At 43.3% G+C, this 17,517-nt stretch overlaps 2 protein-coding genes across 5 annotated transcripts in view; one reads left to right on the top strand and one right to left on the bottom strand.

The window, feature by feature from the left end:
* The window catches only part of BCL2L13 (BCL2 like 13), a 41,942-nt gene extending 41,714 nt beyond the window's left edge, over nt 1-228 (bottom strand). The window contains exon 1 of the mRNA XM_059816302.1: nt 200-228. The gene's annotated coding sequence lies outside the window, so the exon portion shown is untranslated. The remainder of the gene's footprint in view (nt 1-199) is intronic.
* Nucleotides 229-2,412: 2,184 nt separating this feature from the next.
* On the top strand, nt 2,413-15,576 carry ATP6V1E1 (ATPase H+ transporting V1 subunit E1). Of its 4 annotated transcripts, XM_059816879.1 has the most exons (10): nt 2,455-2,488; nt 3,672-3,731; nt 7,315-7,380; nt 8,935-9,044; nt 9,540-9,606; nt 11,432-11,521; nt 12,854-12,922; nt 13,315-13,409; nt 14,277-14,364; nt 14,968-15,576. In XM_059816879.1, the coding sequence occupies exons 3-10, from the start codon at nt 7,324-7,326 to the stop codon at nt 15,028-15,030; spliced, it is 639 nt and encodes a 212-aa protein (XP_059672862.1). In that variant the 5' UTR covers nt 2,455-2,488; nt 3,672-3,731; nt 7,315-7,323; the 3' UTR covers nt 15,031-15,576. The 4 variants fall into 4 exon arrangements, with proteins under 4 accessions (XP_059672861.1, XP_059672863.1, XP_059672864.1 ...); XM_059816878.1 differs by lacking the exon at nt 3,672-3,731 and having other exon boundaries at nt 2,413-2,488; XM_059816880.1 differs by lacking the exons at nt 3,672-3,731; nt 7,315-7,380 and having other exon boundaries at nt 2,413-2,488.
* Nucleotides 15,577-17,517: the final 1,941 nt, after the last annotated feature.

Genomic DNA, 17,517 nt, shown 5'->3' with positions numbered 1-17,517 from the left:
GAGCGGCCGGCTCCCCCCTCCCCTCACAGACAGCGCGGGGGGGGGGAGGTGCGCGCGCGCGGCCGCCGAGCTGCCCAACGGCGGCGCCGTCCTCGTGCCCGCTCTCCCCACCCAACTCTCGGCCGGCGGGGGCGCGGGGGGGAAATAAATAAATAAATAAATAAACCGCCCGCCCGCCCCCTCCCACCCCCTTCCTCACCTGCGAGCGCCGCGGGGCGCGGAGGGGGCGGGGAGGAGGAGGAGGGGGGGGCGGGCAGGCCGGGCGAGGAGCGGCGCTGCTCCGGGTCGGTCCGCCGGGGGTGGTGGGCGCGCGCGCGCGCGCGAGGCGGTGCGAGCTCTGCCCTAATTTGCCGCCGCCGCCGCCGCCATGATGGAGGGGCGGGGAGGAGGGGACAGCGGAGGGGGCAGCACGTCACCGCGGTTTGTGTCCCGCGTCACGGCCCGCGCCCCGGGGCGGGGCCCGACAGGACGCCCCTCCCGCCACGTGACTCCCCGAGGGGGCGGGAAGAAGCGGAGCGGAGCGGCGCGGCCGGCGCTTCCGCCGTGGCAGCGGGCACGGCCCGCCCGGCGGGGCCCGGGCACCGGAGCTCAGCGGTGGGCACCGGAGCGCAAGAAGGCGGGGAGGGAAGCCCCTCTCCCGGGGCGGGCGCCGGCCTGAGCGGGTTTCGCGCGCTCAAAGGCACACGTACAAAGGGGAAGCGCAACCGGAAAATTAGCGCGTATTAACCCCTTCGCGTCTTCCTCAGCGATTTTGAGGAAAAGAACGGATGGCAGTTAGTTTCCGCGGCCCTAAGCCGGTTCACACGACTGCAGGTGTGGGTTAGCTGGGTCAGAGTCCCCGTCAGAAAGCTGCCCCTGAGGCTGGGGGGTAACCGCACCTGGGGCGGAGGAGAGAAAGCCACTCTGGACGTAGTCCCGACCGCTTCAGTATTATTTAGATTGTGCCTGCGATAATGGTAAAGTGTTCTCAAGCACCCAAATACGAGTTGATTCCCTGCATGGTAACAATTGCAATATGAAAAAATACAAAAGTTAGATACATATTTTTATAATAAGCTTTTTCATCTAGAAAAAAAGGCACAGTAAAAATTAGCGAAATGGAAACAAGCCAGGAAGAAGCATGGATATGACAAATACCACATTTGACGCTGATTTGTGGGGAACAGTCCTATTTTTTTCTGGTAAATGTACCTGCAGAATGGAAATAGACACTTCCTGCCAGCTAGCATAAACAAATACTGTTATAGGTTATTGAAGATTGCTTTAAATTTTGCCATAAAGAAAACAATGGAAGCAGTAACAGAACTTCTGAAGAATCAGCACGTCATTTGAAAATGGGCCTGAACATTTCTACATCACAAAATGACAGAAAATGATAATAAGGCTTTGAATCCCCACCATATATTCCTACAATGAAATGCTGGTGCCATAGCAGTTAATCATAAAAGTACAACCAGCCTGAGGGGCCCACCACAAGACTTCCCGCAAGCCAGGAAGCCACCTCCACCCTGCCGACAGCCTGACCTCGGCCTCCCTGCTGCGAGGCCGTCCTTCCCTCGGCCAGCTGCTTGCTGCATGCTTCCGCTTTTCTCTTCCTGCTCCTTAACCCTACCCCGCATCTCAGGTGCGGGTAAAGAAGCCAGTTTCATCTCTCCCTGCCAGTCCAAACCTGGAAAAACAGTGAGATTTCATAAATAGCATTTCACGGCTTTATACAATTGACAGCTGAAAGCGACCTTGAAATACCAACGCTTCTTGTGATGGGGAACCCAAAGCACCGCCAAAAGAAACCTACTCGAGGGCCTTCTGAGCACGCTTCTCTCCAAGTTCAGTTTCTCCCTGATGCAAGTTAAACACATCACAGCAGTTCTTGGAAGTAGCTCTGCTCGTTTTGAAACGGAACACGGTATTCGCGCCGAGGCCTGAAAAGCACTACGCGCAAGCGGAAGGTGACTTCGCCTCCTGCACGCTGCGCCCCTGAACTCTTAGGCTGAACTCTGACGTCCCAGCCTGTCCCCCCCGAGGCTCACCACCCGCGCGGCAGCAGGCCGGGAGAGCCGGGCGGGTCCGGCTGCCTCACTTCGGCTCGGCTTCAACGGCCGCTGCCGCCTCTGCCACCGGAGGGAGGCGCGAGGGCAGCCCGCCCCGCCGGCCGGCCGCGCCGGGGCTGCCCCCGGCAGGAAAGGCGGCGGAGGCCCCGCCTCCAGTCACGAAGGGGACGGCAGACAAGACCCACTCCCGGCCACCAGATGGCAGTCTGCCGCGCGCAAGGACCCGCCCCCGTGACGCCTGCCAGAGCTCAGGTTTCTATTGGCCCGGAGGAGCAGATGGGCGGGGCGGCGTGACGCAGCGGCAGCAGCCCCAGCAGTGACCCGAACCGGATTTGATTCCCCTCGCGGTCCCCGACGGCCCCAAGCGCCTCACCTCCCGCCCCGCCGCCGCCAACGCTGCCGCCATGGCGCTCAGCGATGCTGACGTCCAGAAGCAGGTAGGGCCGCGGGCCCCAGCCCGAACGCGAGCCTGTGGCCTCGGAGCGGGCGGTGCGGCGGCCGTGGGGCCGCTGCTAGGTCTGCCTCCTCCACACAGCCCTCGGCCTGGCCCGGCCCGGCCGGGGCGGGGGGCGAGCTGACAGAACGGAGCCAGCGTCCTTGTCCTGAAGCCGTGATAGGTGTGGGGTTCAGGTGTGCCTGAGCTGAAGGGCCATCCGGCTGGTGAAAGGGCAGTCGGAGCGGGAGGGATAGTGACAGCTGTGCACCCTGCAACAGCGGAAGCGGCTGCGGCCAGCTGCGGCTGATTTCACGTTTTAGTTGTGGAATAAGGTCTCCTGCTCTGCGGGTGGAACAGGGGTGCTCTCCTGTGAAAGCAAAGGTTGGTGAGGGTGAATGATCTATGGGAATCTTAGCGAGAAGGAGAAGTCTCTGAAGAAAGTGAATTTTTTCCTGGTGGGATTGATTGGCCGCCCATTGGGGAGTTTTGTTGGAGCATTTTGATGACATGTTATGCCAGATTATAATGAAAGGGGTCATGAGTAGCCTTTATGCTATCTACAGTGCTTAAGTGCACTTTAACGCAGATAAATACATTGCCCTAGATAAGTATTGTCTTTTTAGATGTTGCTCTCTAAGGAGTTTCCAATTCTTTTTTCCTTATAGCTGTACTACATCTAATTAGCTGTAACTTAGCATTTGGATAGGCTATTTAGCATTCTCGAATGCCTTTTTCACTTTTATATCCTAAGTAGAGTAGTGCAACCTGGGCTTCTCTTGCAATGGAAACTTACAACCCTGAAGTCTGACTGTGGACACTTCCTCCTGAGGCAGGACACTTTGTCCTTATTGACAGTAAACACTGCCCTTGCCTAAAAAAGCTGCTTTGAGCTGGGTTGAAAATGGCATGCCATGTTAAAGACTGCACAGATCCAGTCAGCACTGGTCCGTGGAGTTTCCTACAGGTGATGAGCAGATCAGCCAAGTTCCCGTTGTCCTTTGCATCGTAAGTGCTTCGTGTCTCGCTTTCTCATTCAGTAAACATAGTCTCTTGGCAAGGAAGCATCACATTGAAAGTAAAATCAGTAGGTTGCCTTTCTGCAAAAGGGGAATTGTAGCGTTACATTCTCTTGCCTTTTATCCACAAAGCTTGTTTGTTTTTTCCTGCCTCTTCCATGGAGATAGTAAAGATAAAGCTGACATTGGGGTGGTCTTGCTCAGCCACCATGGACCTGAACTTCAAAGGTTAGTTCAGGATCTGTTGATATACTAAACATGTAACACTAATAGCATTTCACATCTGCAACTTCCCTGTCACTTTTTTACACTCCTGAGCCTAGGGTGATCCTGTTAACTGCAAAAGAGAATGCTGCTGATGGCATGACAGTTCTGCATGTGTATAAATCCAGTATGAGCTTTCCAACTGGTCCTCTGAACTCTTAACTACTTGCCATGGTGCTTTCAATAATTCTCAGTTTGAAAATCCTCTCTAATTAAGAATTCTTCCTATTGACAGACTTGCTTGCTTTATTCCGTCAAAGGTGTTTAATAGAGTGTTCCATCTAATCTGGCTAGCCACTTCTAGCTAAAGCCAGTCTAACATCTAGAGCTTCCCATGGAAACATGCTACTGCTGATGGGAAAAAGCTCTTCCTTTCCATAGGAGATACTACTATGCTAAAGTTATTAACTTCATTTAAAATTAATCTCTCATTTAAAATTACATATTTTTGTCAGTGTTATTAAAACTAGTCCTATTTATAGATGTGAAAGCCTCACTTAGGATCTCTTTTTCATTTCTGTGAAAAGCAACAAGGGATTTCAGTACAACAGATTTTGAAGGAAATAACGCTGTTCAGCCTTATCAGACTAGGGGAAATAGATGCCAAATCAGCTTGCTTCCATCTTATTCTTCTTTGTAATGCAGAGACTGCTTCATGAACACCCAGAACTGTTTAAAGTACTTTTCCAAATTTCAGAAACCAAACCGAACTGGAAGAAGTGACTCAGTAATGTAAGGGTTGCTACTGCTATACAAAAGTTCTTAGTCTACTTCAACAATAGGCTATTCAGCAAAATTCCTTATTTTATATGCCTTTCTTGTCCTTTCTGAAATGCGGGTAGATCTAAAGCTTGATTTAACCAGTCATCTAATCAGACGAACAGGGTAGGAAACTGACGTTGTAGGTAGACATGCACTTGGGAGTGTTGCAAAATGGAATTAAAAGAAAAATTGCTGATTTGGTTTTGAGGATGTAGATATTATTGTTCACCTCTTCCACTGCATGTGCTTAAAATCTTCCACTTGTCTGTTCACTTCTGTTTTTTCATCTGTATGGGCATAGTGCTGTTCTGCACGTTGGCTCAGTTTTCACATTGGCACCTTTCTTATCTCTTCAAAATCACACACAGAATCACACAGAATCAGTACGGTTGGAAAAGACCTGTAAGATCATCGAGTCCAACCTGGGGGGGGGGGGGGGGGGGGGGGGGGGGAAACAAAAAAAAAACAACACAAAACCCACGCCACACAACAACAATAACAAGCCACAACCCACCCAACACCACACAGCACCATGTCCATCAAGCTACATCCCACAATGCCACATCCACACGCTCCTTGAATACCTCCAGGGAGGGTGACTCTACCACCTCCCTGGGCAGCCTATTCCAGTGTTTCACCACTCTCTCAGTGAAGAACTTTTTCCTAATGTCTAGCCTGAACCTCCCCTGTCGCAACTTGAGGCCATTTCCTCTAGTCCTGTCACTAGTCACTTGGGAGAAGAGACCAACACCCACCTCTCTGCAACCCCCTTTCAGGTAGTTGTAGAGAGCGATAAGGTCTCCCCTCAGCCTCCTCTTCTCCAGGCTAAACAACCCCAGCTCGCTCAGCCGCTCCTCATAAGACTTGTGTTCCAGACCCCTCACCAGCTTCGTCGCCCTTCTCTGGACACGCTCCAGCACCTCAATGTCCTTCTTGTAGTGAGGGGCCCAAAACTGAACACAGTATTCGAGGTGCGGCCTCACCAGAGCCGAGTACAGAGGCATGATCACCTCCCTGCTCCTGCTGGCCACACCATTTCTGATGCAAGCCAGGATGCCGTTGGCCTTCTTGGCCACCTGGGCACACTGCTGGCTCATATTCAGCCGGGTGTCGATCAACACCCCCAGGTCCTTTTCTGCAGGGGAACTTTCCAGCCACTCATCCCCAAGCCTGTAGCGTTGCCTGGGGTTGTTGTGGCCGAAGTGTAGAACCCGGCACTTGGCCTTATTGAACTTCATCCGGTTGGCCTCAGCCCATCGATCCAGCCTGTCCAGATCCCTCTGCAGAGCCTTCCTACCCTCAAGCAGATCAACACTCCCTCCCAACTTGGTGTCGTCTGCAAACTTGCTGAGGGAGCACTCTATCCCCTCATCCAGATCATCAATGAAGATATTAAACAAGACCGGTCCCAAAACCGAGCCCTGGGGGACTCCGCTTGTGACCGGCCGCCAGCTGGATTTCACCCCATTCACCACAACCCTCTGGGCTCGGCCATCCAGCCAGTTTTTTACCCAGCGAAGAGTGTACCTGTCTAAACCACAGGCCGCCAGCTTCTCTAGGAGAATACTGTGGGGAACAGTGTCAAAGGCTTTGCTGAAGTCCAGGTAGACAACATCAACAGCCTTCCCCTCATCCACTATTTCATTTTAACATGAGATTATACAAATAGAATCTTCTGTGCAAGTTTATTCAGACCAGATTCTCTGCAAAACGTGCCTTGTCACTAAGTGCAAGCAAAAAGTCAGTAGGTTTTTATGGTCCACTCAACTATATGGTCCATTCCATCTGCCCTTGGAAATAGCTATACCTGTTCAAAGTTGCAGTTTGGTTGGGCATGAGTCCTTATGGTCTACCCCAAATGTGAACCTAGACTTAGACCTGGTCATAGAAAGGCATGTGATAAATAAGCAGAACTCAGTATAACTGATTTCCTTGTCTTTAAGCTGTTGGACCTGTGCTTTATAGTGTTTTGAGGTGGTTTCAAAAAGGTTCTCAAGTAGAATGTATTAGTGCATACCAGGCTTTAAAGCAGCATGTGATATACTTGATGTGGTCTTGATCAACTAGCTCTCCAAACTAATATGCCGCTACTTTAGGAAGTCCTTTTGACTTGAACCATATAGCGGCATGTTTTAATGACCTTGTCTTTACAGAATTTATTACATTTTTTCAAGAAAGATTTCTTAGGCGTGTAAAGGTACTTCTGGTTGCACAGTTCTGACCAGAGTGGTCAGTGGCCCTTTGCTTTGCTTCACCAGGCATCTAGCATGGAGAGCCCAGGTTCATTCGAATGCCATCTATGCCTGATGCAGAGTAAGGACTCTGTGTTAATCTTCTATGTTTCATGTAAATGTCATAACAAATGGACTACTTTAATTTTACTGTGTGAGGATTTTTTATTTTTTTTACTAATCCTGGGGGGAAAAAAAGTTGTTCTCACTAGTGAAGAATGAAAATACCCAACCTCACATTTACACAAATTTACTGTTGGGTTAGGTTTTTTGTATAGTTGCATATCTAAAGTACATTCTTCTGATGACAGCCAGTGAAACAGCATTATATAGAATTATTTGGGAAAAAAAATATTAATTTTCTTGTAGTCTGCGTTAAGATCAACTGACTCTTTGACCTGTATACTCAATTTAATTTCCTTGAAAAACAACATTATATGAATTGGTAAATAGATATGGAGGGGCCTTCTGTACAAATGAGGAATATGTATGTACTTCCTCTCATCAAAGTCCTTTCCAACAGAAAATACTGTCTTTTCTCTCTCTTGTTACAGATCAAGCATATGATGGCTTTCATTGAGCAGGAAGCTAATGAAAAGGCTGAAGAAATAGATGCAAAGGTAAAAATGGAAGTTCAACGTCAGTAAGTGCGAAAGGAAAAGTGGATCTGACATCCTGTTTTGATAGTTGCAGTCAGAGCAGTCCTAGAACGCTTTTCTAAACTACAGCTTACTTCATGTTTAGTTATTACATAGCAAAAAATGGCGCTACCAAATTAAGTTAATATTCATTAGCTTTTGACAAATCAAAACAAGTTGGAGCTATTTTTTGGTCAAAGTTTTCTTAGTGGTTCTTAAATATAAAAATATTCATATGCAAGTTCACTCATATTTTTTTTTTTTTAAGCAATCACGAGAGCTGAGTGGTAATGTGAATAGACTGGATTAAGTGGAACACCTTCCCCCACCTCCTAAACATAACTTGACATCATTGAGGATTAAAAGAGTTCTCTGCATAATTATGAATTCTGCTAAGGTTTGTCATAACAAGCTGTTACTGGAAGGCTCAATTCTAATTTTTGCTTGACTTCCATAGCCCATCAGGCAGAGACATTAGTAGTAAATTAAAGCAATGATGCTAGTCATCTTGCACAAGCATACATGTACCAAAATGTTAAAAGATGAAAATTAAACTGGTTGAATTATGTTGGTGAAAGTTTGTTTGTAAACAGGTTCATAACTGTACCAAAACCTGTGTAGCCACCTGCAGACTTTAATTCTAGATGTGATTTACTAGGTATCCTGGGGCACTAAACCATAAATTTATATTTAAAGCATGAGTTGAATTACTTGCAGAATTCTTTACTTAGGTTAAGCCGCAAGAAACTGAGTTTAATATTAAACCCGGTGATAGAATGTAGATGTTTACTAAAGAAGGATTAATGGTGCCTTACAACCCTACCAATCTGCATTATACCAATACTGAAATACCTTGTTGGTATTGGATTCAGCGTATGTATTACTAATAATGTTTAATCTCCCTTAAACATTTAGATCTACACAAATATTTAATCAATACTAAAACAGGTATTCCTGATGATCTGCAAACAGAAGTCAGAAGTTGAGATTGGCTTCTTGGGCACGAATAGGAAAATTTGCCATGTGTTTTCTTATGCTGTCTGGCTAGGCTTTGTAAAAAAGCAATAGCTATACTGTCACTCTCCTTGTGTAAGAATTGCTTAAAGTAATGAAGTTTGTGGACACTGAGGGCTGGGTAGCTTGTTCTGGGTAGAATCTCTTGTAGCCAGAAAAGAGACTGATTCTACAAAACCAAATCAGACCTGAAGCTCAGATAAAGAGTTGTACTTAACAGTATATAATATATAAATTTCATCGTTTTTTTGCCTGAGGAATAAATACTGCAAGGAAACATGTGTCAGTCACTTGATAAAATAAGCTGTATCTTAGTTAGCAAGGTTCTAGTTCAGCAGAACACATCCTGAACTCCCTTTGACTTGAGTACTGGTTGAAATGTTTTGTTTATATGGAACCATAAATTGTATCATCCTAGCTTATCTATGAATGTGCTTTGAAAGCATGGCTGTTTCATTTTGATTCTGTTTTTTTCAGCCCATGGAAGCAATTTCCACTTCAGTTATTTAATTTTTACTGTAGGCAGAAGAAGAATTCAACATTGAGAAGGGTCGCCTTGTTCAGACACAGAGGCTGAAAATCATGGAGTATTATGAAAAGAAGGAGAAACAAATTGAACAGCAAAAGAAAATGTAAGTTGCTTATGCTATATGGCTGACTTCAGAGCCTGAGCTCTCATTTTATTGCTAATTTTATACAAAACTGTTTTTCCCTTGCAAATAGGCAAATTGTAGCCAATATATTTAGTTTTAATTATGAGTTTCTAGTTTTTCTTGGGGACAAATTATCAAAGGTGAGCTACAATAGTTAGTTACTAACTAACTGTTAGTAAGCGTGGTGAAAGACTCTTTCATATTTCTTTATGTAGTTAATGTCTAGAACTCTACCCTGGTCTGTTACTCTGGGACAGATGTTCATGTCAGGTTTAGTTTTGGTGGGCCTTTACTGAAGGATGGGGTTCTGCATTGTAATCATTTGTGCAAGTTCAGAAACAGATTCAAACAGGTGAACAGGCTTTGTTAGTGAATATTGTAGTCTTGTTATCTTTAAATGTAAAGTATACAGTTAAATGTTGCAGTTCTGTCAAAGTCTGATGGATTGATTCAACTTTATCATGCAATTTGCAGTCAGATGTCCAACCTAATGAATCAGGCAAGACTGAAGGTCCTCAAGGCAAGGGATGACCTTATTGCAGTGAGTATCTCTGTAGTAAAGGCACAGACATTCTATTCCTACCATCTGTTAGGAAATATTCTTAACCATTCTCTAACGAAAAATATGATTTGTGATTGAGTGACATTTGCTTCAACATACAAAAATGACTTTCCCAGCTGCTCTGAAAAGACATTAAGGATTTAGTCCATCTTCAGTAGTCTGCTTTAGCTTATTTGCACAGTTTCCATTACCTGTATTTAGGGAAATACGGTTCTCTGCCGTATTTCCTCTGCCAGGAACATTGCAGGCAGCAGTTTTATCTATCATTTGGACAATAGCTTATTTCTTTACAGAGCAGGAACTCTTCCTTGCACGGATGGTAGAACTTCGAAGTTCTGTTTGCCTGAAGCAACATTTATGCATTAAATCTGGCATGGCTTAAGCAAGTAGGCTTAAAACACCACTAGCCAGGTTTTTCTGTCTCCTTTAGTGGCCCCTAATATATGAAAAGGATTTTTCTTGTTCTAGTAGGTGACCAATCTGTGTGTTGTCATATAGGGTGAGTGGTGATTTATCAGAGCAGGCTACATTTAGTCTTAGTTCAGGCTTACTACACCACATGCAGTGTATTCTCATTCTGCTCATTATACAGCTTGCAGGTTTTCTATTATCTCTTACCCTGTCTTGGAAATGGTTTGAGTGTTCATATTCTGCTAGATGGTGCTGCTGAGCTATTGGAAAAGCTGCGAGACCTGTAGAAGTCAAAAATAAAAAATCGGGTAATGTTGCTTAGGTTGATGCTACCATGGAAAAGGGGAGTTAGCAGGAGAAAATCACCAGGTTATTGATTCTTTAAACCTAGTTTGAAACTTTAGATTGTATTCACAGAGAGGAGGAAGGTGGGTGGCTAAAGAGCTAACTCTATTGTGATAGTCTCTGCTGGGTAATCTCTTCCTCATTTATCAGCTGACTCAACCTCATGCTTCTGAGTAATGCATAACACTCTTCCTCATTTTAAAACATTTAAAGTCACATGCTGCTAGCTCTTTCTTCCCTTATCAGATCTTTGGCCTCTTTCATGAACAAGAGAGATGAGCAGTTCCAGAAATGCTATGTTACTCTAGGGTGGACAGTATAACTAGGTTTGACTGTGACATTGAATTGTGATAGTCTTACATCCTAGTACTGATTGTGTTAACATACACTCTTCTTTTAAACACCATGAGGCAGGACAGTAAAGAAAGGTTTATACCAAATCATACAATTTCTTTATCTGAAGTAATTATGCTGGTTCAGTTCTAGGAGCTGTGTTTGAATTGACTCAAATTTCTTAAAAATTCAATCTCATCTGAAACTGATTTGCTGAATAAAAACAATCAAAACCAGCTACTTCAAATTAAAAATAAATTTAATTCAGATTAAATTTTGACTTGCATTTACTTACAATTAAAAAATACCTAACCTTAATATTGTTTGATAAAAAGATAGATTAGATTTTTTTGGTCAACTACAAAGCTGAAAAAGTAAGTTATTTGGACAACTTTATTAGTTTACGTTAGGCAATGATTTACAAAATAATTTAGTTTGTCTGTCTGAATTTTACTACTGAGGTCTCTCTTTCATGAAAAAGGAATTATTGTCAGGTTATAATGGGTTCAGATCAGGGCAGGGAGAAGGGAACTGTTTGGAAAGGATATTGTGCCATGCACAGAGATGAAGGTCTAGCTTGGATGAACACCAGCTGGAGCGTACGTTTACATGTTGGCAGGGTGTGATAGCTATAACAGGAGTACAGAAAGTTGGTAGGCATGAAACCAAATGCCAAACAGATGGGCTCTGCTGATCTGATTTCTTCTGAATGTAGGATTTGCTGAATGAGGCCAAGCAGAGACTTGCCAAGGTGGTGAAGGATACTGCCAGGTACCAGACACTGCTGGACGGACTAGTTCTACAGGTAAATATTTAAATTGTAACAAATAGATGGTCATAGCCCCATCTTCCTAAGTGTGTTTCTTCAAACATAACCCAGTGGAGGTTACAGTTGTATTGGAGTCTAGATCAAGTGTTGCTGGGTGATCTTTGAGTTTTAAACACCACTTCTGCTATATCTTTCAGTCTTGGATTCTGAACAGATAAGGCTGCAGCTTATTTTGAGGTGTAAAACCTGGTATGCCAAGCAGCAGTTCCTTTATAAGAATAATTGCAGATGCACACGTACGTTGTAACATGCACGCTTTAAGCCTCTGTAGTAATTAGTTGGATCAAGTGCACCTTTGGCAAAAGCTGTTTCTCCAAATCTGCAAGTCAATAGTTACCCACTTTTAAAACCTTTCTGGCATTTGAGACTTGTAAGTCCTGTCTTTGACAAATTTACTGTAGTATGGCATGCATCTGTGACAGAGATACAAAGCAGAGATCAAAGCTTCACTTGGCTAGAATACTATCCTCAAGCCACAGAAATTAACTGCTAAAAATCCAATCAGCATTGGCCAGGGTCAGTCGTGCCACCAGTAGTGCCACCTTCTGGTATGGGTTGGCCCTGGTACTGTAGACTCACAGAAGTCAGCCACGAGCTCTCCTGTCTGCAGTTTGATGGCAGAGTTTTCCTAACGGTGTTTCCTACCAGCTTGTGCTTCCAATTCAGTGTTGTTTCTTTGTCACAGCTAGGTCTGGTATTGCTGTATATCAAACAAACCTGTCTCACTCTTGCAAGGTGGCCACGTCTGTCCTGGCTTGTTGTATTTGATTCAGTCAGGGATCTGTACTCATCAGTACTCACAGTTGGACTAGATGATCATTGTAGGTCCCTTCCAACTAGAACTAAACCTGTTCTGTTCTATTTTATTCTCATGAACTACTACAGAAACTCTAAGGCAGGAGTTATTAGAACAGGCATCTGAAACTACTGCATGTCTTCTCCAAGAGCTGCATAGGAGAACATCAGCTTGGCTGCATGCTCAGTCTACTTAGACAGCAGTGGTCCTTACGTATACATGTACGTTGTCTGGGCAACTCAATCCTATGATACATACATTTAGTTGCACTTGAGTTTCAAACTTGAAGCTAACAAACAAACACAATCCATAGTTGTAGGCTCTTTCCCAGGTGCTGTCCTCTCAGAATGTCTACATGAGGTCAACTTGGGAGCAAAGAACTAAATAAAAGAGGCTAATATTGTCAGGTGTTCTTTTTCAAATTGGTCAGCTCCTTTTCTTTCTTGGGGTTAAATAATTCTAAGACAATTAAAATGTTGAGTTTCTGATACTGTAATGGTTATCTTGTGCAGGGATTCTACCAGCTGCTTGAGCCCAGAATAGTTGTTCGGTGCAGGAAACAGGATCTCCCTATGGTTAAGGTAAGACACTAGAGTAGTTTGACAGTATCCTGCTCATGAAGGCTGCGACCTGACTGCAAATATTTGCTGCTCAGATCTTATCTGTGTGACATGAAAACAGGCTTTGCTTGCTGCACTTCTGTAGATAAAATGCAAGAGAACAAGTATGCTTTTCAAGTTGGGGATCATTTGCTTGCTTGCTTGGATATTACGTAGGAAACTTTAGACATTGCAACATATTAAGAATAATAATCAGTTTTGGCTCAAAAGCCATACTGAAATACACTTGCTTAATAAAAAAAAAAAAGATACCTCAATCCCTTCATTTCATTACTACAAATGATTGAGTGACCAAACCTAAGTGGTGCGCTAGCATTTGTGAGTGTTAATTGGAGGTTTATCTTGTATTCTAGACTGCTGTACAGAAGAGCATTCCCATCTACAAAAATGCCACAAAAAGAGATGTGGATGTTCATATTGACCAAGACAGCTTCCTGGCAGAGGAAATGTAAGGAAAATGGAAGTCTTTTATACAGAGCACTAACTTAATGCAACTTTTCAAGCCACAGCTCCTACTAGAACAGTCTCAGAAAAATATGTATGAAATATCCCCACAGTGTGTCTGCTGCTGTTCTAGTGGAATTTGGCACTTCTTTGTGTTAATCAAGCACAGACTCTGCAGTTTCTTCCAGACAAGCACTGTCTTAATCAAAAATGTCAATAAAAGTTTTGTGCAACCTCCAGCCTGATTGACAGTACTGAAGTAGAGAATAACTGTAGGTAGAAACTTAATTAACGATTGGTCTTTTAAAGAGGGAGAATATGGATGTAGCCATGCTTCTATCTCAAGATGAAGCAAATTGAGTCATAAGGTGCTGCAGGATAATCATGTGATGGGGCTTGTGTCTGCTTTGTCTGCAAGGCTCTGTTTCCATATAGTATGATAAAGAACATGGCACAAAGCTGTATATTCTGATAGCCAGCGATCTTTATGTATGGGCCAGCAAATAACACTTTTAGCCCTCTTCCTCACTTCCGAAAATCTGAAAGCTGTCTATTAATAATAAAATATGGAGCTGTTTTGAAGTGACAAATTCCATAGCTCCACTTACAGTTAGATCATGCTGATGAGAACCCTTGTATGTACCTGTGGTCTCTGATAACTTCAAAGATGCTTTGCACTGCTGCTTCACTGGATCACTTTGTGCTGATTCCTATTAAGACACGATCAAAAAAAGTTTGTTTTTAAAAAAATAAAAATCTTATCTATGTATCTGACTTGCCTGTAAGCGCTGATTTGGGATATTCTCTTTGGCACATTCTGACTTTGAGATGTACCACGGATTTAATGCATATTTCTTTCCCTGCTTTCTAGTGCTGGAGGTGTTGAAATCTATAACAGTGATGGTAAAATTAAGGTTTCCAATACCCTGGAAAGTCGGCTGGACCTTGTAGCCCAGCAGGTGAGTTTTCTCTAACAGCCAAGGTGAACAAGGTATAATCAACTAGTTTTGTCTTGTAAGTAAATCCTAGTGTTTCCAGTGTGTTAACTGTCACAATAGCGTGTGGGATCAGATTTCAACATGGGTGACAAGTAAGAAGTTATTTTTGAATGGAAAGAAGCAAATTACTTGCTGTTTGTGCTTTTCTACAACAAACATGGCTTTTCCCAGAACGATGCCTTTTGAATTAAGTATGAGCATGAAACTCTAGAAGTTATGATACTGAAGGACTTGCTATGACTACACTGCAGTAAAGATGTTGAAATGCTGAGGCTAAATTCAATTACTGAAGCTACCTTGAGTACTAGAAACTTTGGCTGAGACGTATTATACCCTAGTTGAAAAAACTAGCTCTGGCATCTCTTCTTTAAGCTGCAGTGTAGGCAATCCTTTAAGTCTATAGAGTAGTCAGCAATGGGTGATCAGGTAAAGGCTTCAGAAAACTCAAATGAATTGACTTCTTAATTTTGAAGCCTAGCCTAGCTATCACGCAGTGACTGCAGTGGGGAATGTACAGCAATTGTATTGCCCATTGCATATAACTGATGTACTCTTTCTCAACAGATGATGCCAGAAATCAGAGTGGCTCTCTTTGGTGCTAATGCCAACAGGAAGTTTTTGGACTAAACCTCTATGAGAGAAGGTGGGATCTGTTCCACTGCCATACTGAAGGGGATGCAAAAGCATCTGCTAATTTAAAATCTTGAAATGTAACATTACCTTGTCATCCAATATCTGTTCTTGAATGGAAAAATTTTGCATAACTGCTGTGCTTAGCCTCTCTACTTGTGGTTAGAATGTATTGCTTAAAGGATGTGAAGACATACATATTCATCCAGCAGTGACACTAGAAAATGGAGGCATTTGAGCGCTTGGCTTTTCTTGCACTGTTGTGGCTCTATAAAGGCAAGTGGTGCATTTAGGGTCACTCTCTTTGCTTTGGCCACATCTCTTTCAAGTTGTCTAATCTGTGAAGTAAATTACTATGCTGCCGATGGGAAATCCCTTTTCAGTTAAGGTCTTCAGTGTTACAGAGGGCGTGCATTCCTTCCCAGGGTTAGTAGTTTAATTCATCTTACTTGGTCAGGCATTTTTCTGTTCTGTATATGTGATTTTAAAAAAAAGCCTGAGCCTGTAAAACTTTATTTATTAAAATAAAAATGTGTGTGTGTATGGAGTTCTTTGTAGCTTCTCTCTGGGGGATTGGCAGCAACCTTTGAAAAGTGGGCTGGTGTGTATAAGGACTTACTACTTGAGGGCTGTGTGTAATAACTGTTCTGTGAAGCTAGAATTTGAGTGCGTGGAGTACTGTCAAGCTATTTGCTTGAGTAATGCTGAATTGTAGGCCAGCCTTTTGAATAGGACTCTAGGATGAGCTTCATTCTTCCTAAAAAATGAGTCAGTAGTTTTGCTCCCTCAATCTTCTTCACAAGAGGGAACTCTAGAGTAACACAACTGTGCTACTTTAGATATAACAAATACAATCCATTCCCAGTTACAGGTGTGTTGCTTCTCTGCAGGAGATCCAAACCATACTCCTTTAGTAATTGTGTTTCAGGACTTGAGGAACAACAGCTGACTCTGTTGCAACTATTCTCTCTATTGTTAGTGACTATTAAATAACAGTAACATAACTATATTCATTACCTAATCTGTTAAGTTTTACTAATGCTTACTTCTCCTTTGCTTCTGCTTTTCTTCTCTAAAATGGAGGTTGACTGCTAAGAAAATCCTGAATCCAAACTTGTTTAATCTTTTGATTTCCTCTTGCAAAATAAGAATCTTCAGCAAGGTTGGGTTTTTTGTTTTACTACTCCTCGCTGTTGCATTTAGGTACCAGTTCTTGTTTTCCACATAGGTGGTTATGGTATTTATTCTTTCAGTGCTTTGCTTTTCAATACATGGTTCTATGACTGGGCAATAAATGTATCTGGACTAAAGTCCTACTCTTTCTAGATTTTTGGATAACATTTACAGCTTTCATCTTTGCAACTGCCAGTGATCAAGCTTCCTGACTAAGCACTGGGCTCTGGTTTTGTGACATACCTCTAGCAAAGGAAAAGCCTTCATACATGCATACTTAACTGTAGTGTTTCTTGGTTCAAATAGTACTTCTTGGAACAGATTTGTTTTGGTCTTTTCTGATAGTTTCTTCCAACTCATCAATAGTCTATCTGCCAGTGCTTTGGAAATGCAATTGAACTTATTTGGGCTCTTTATCTTCTCTACAGCTAGGGCTAGGAACAGAAACTCTAAATGTTGAAATAGAGTGCAGCATATGGAAATAAAATATTGAGGGGTGAGACAAGAGGAGGTTACCAGTCTGTAGTAGGTGACATGCGCTATGAATATTTGCTCCAAAGCTCAATGAAAAGACTTCAAACAGATCGTAAGATCATCTCTATAGAAGTGAATGGCCTAGATTTGGCCATCATCATTCAAAAGGGTAGCTTTTATGTTGTCCTAGTGTGACTGCTTCCCTTGGAAAACTGACACAGGCAATGGTGTAATGCATGTAGATAAAGTCACGGGCAGAATAAGCTAAAGGTTGGGACATAGAAGAGGCAGATGGCTCTGTTGTACATCATTCCGCAGTGATGGGCCATATTACAACATTATCTTCAGGTAGGTTTTATTCAGTAAAAAACCCTGTATTAGAAGTTACCAAAACTTCCTCTGATACCAGTAACGTAAACATGCTTGGCTGTGACAAAAAGGGATTCTTTGTACAGGGTCTGATGGTCTGCTTCTTTCATGAAGTTAGCAAGCCCTTCACAAATCCAGATCTTGTATAGTTTTAAAAGCAAAATAACAACTCTCTGACTGTGGAGCTCATAGTGGAAGATATTGGAGTTGCTATTTACTATTTCCTTTCCTCTGTTAGTTTTGTATCTTCCTATGCAGAAAAGAGGAAGAAATAACCACTGTCATAATTGCATATGAAAATTAGCGACCTCAAGAATGTTTTTAGTGTTAGTCAGTCACTTGGGCAGCAGTGACTCAAAGCAGGTCCTTAAGAAATGGTCTGAACACTTTACATATATTGCATGTGAAGTCTGAGACTAGTGGTTTAGTACTCCCTGCCCCATCACAAGCTAACTGAAGCACTTATAC

The sequence above is a fragment of the Gavia stellata genome, chromosome 4 (genome assembly GCF_030936135.1).
Source record: "Gavia stellata isolate bGavSte3 chromosome 4, bGavSte3.hap2, whole genome shotgun sequence".
NCBI lineage: Eukaryota > Metazoa > Chordata > Aves > Gaviiformes > Gaviidae > Gavia > Gavia stellata.
Note: the sequence above shows the minus strand (reverse complement) of the source record. Positions and strands in the feature narration are given on the sequence as shown.

Excerpts from the sequence above, each read along its gene's own strand:
- ATP6V1E1 (XM_059816878.1), top strand. The coding sequence starts at position 2,456 with ATGGCGCTCAGCGATGCTGACGTCCAGAAGCAG. Across the intron at positions 2,489-7,314 it reads ATGCTGACGTCCAGAAGCAG|ATCAAGCATATGATGGCTTT; the intron begins GTAGGGCCGCGG and ends CTCTTGTTACAG. Across the intron at positions 14,365-14,967 it reads TGGACCTTGTAGCCCAGCAG|ATGATGCCAGAAATCAGAGT; the intron begins GTGAGTTTTCTC and ends CTTTCTCAACAG.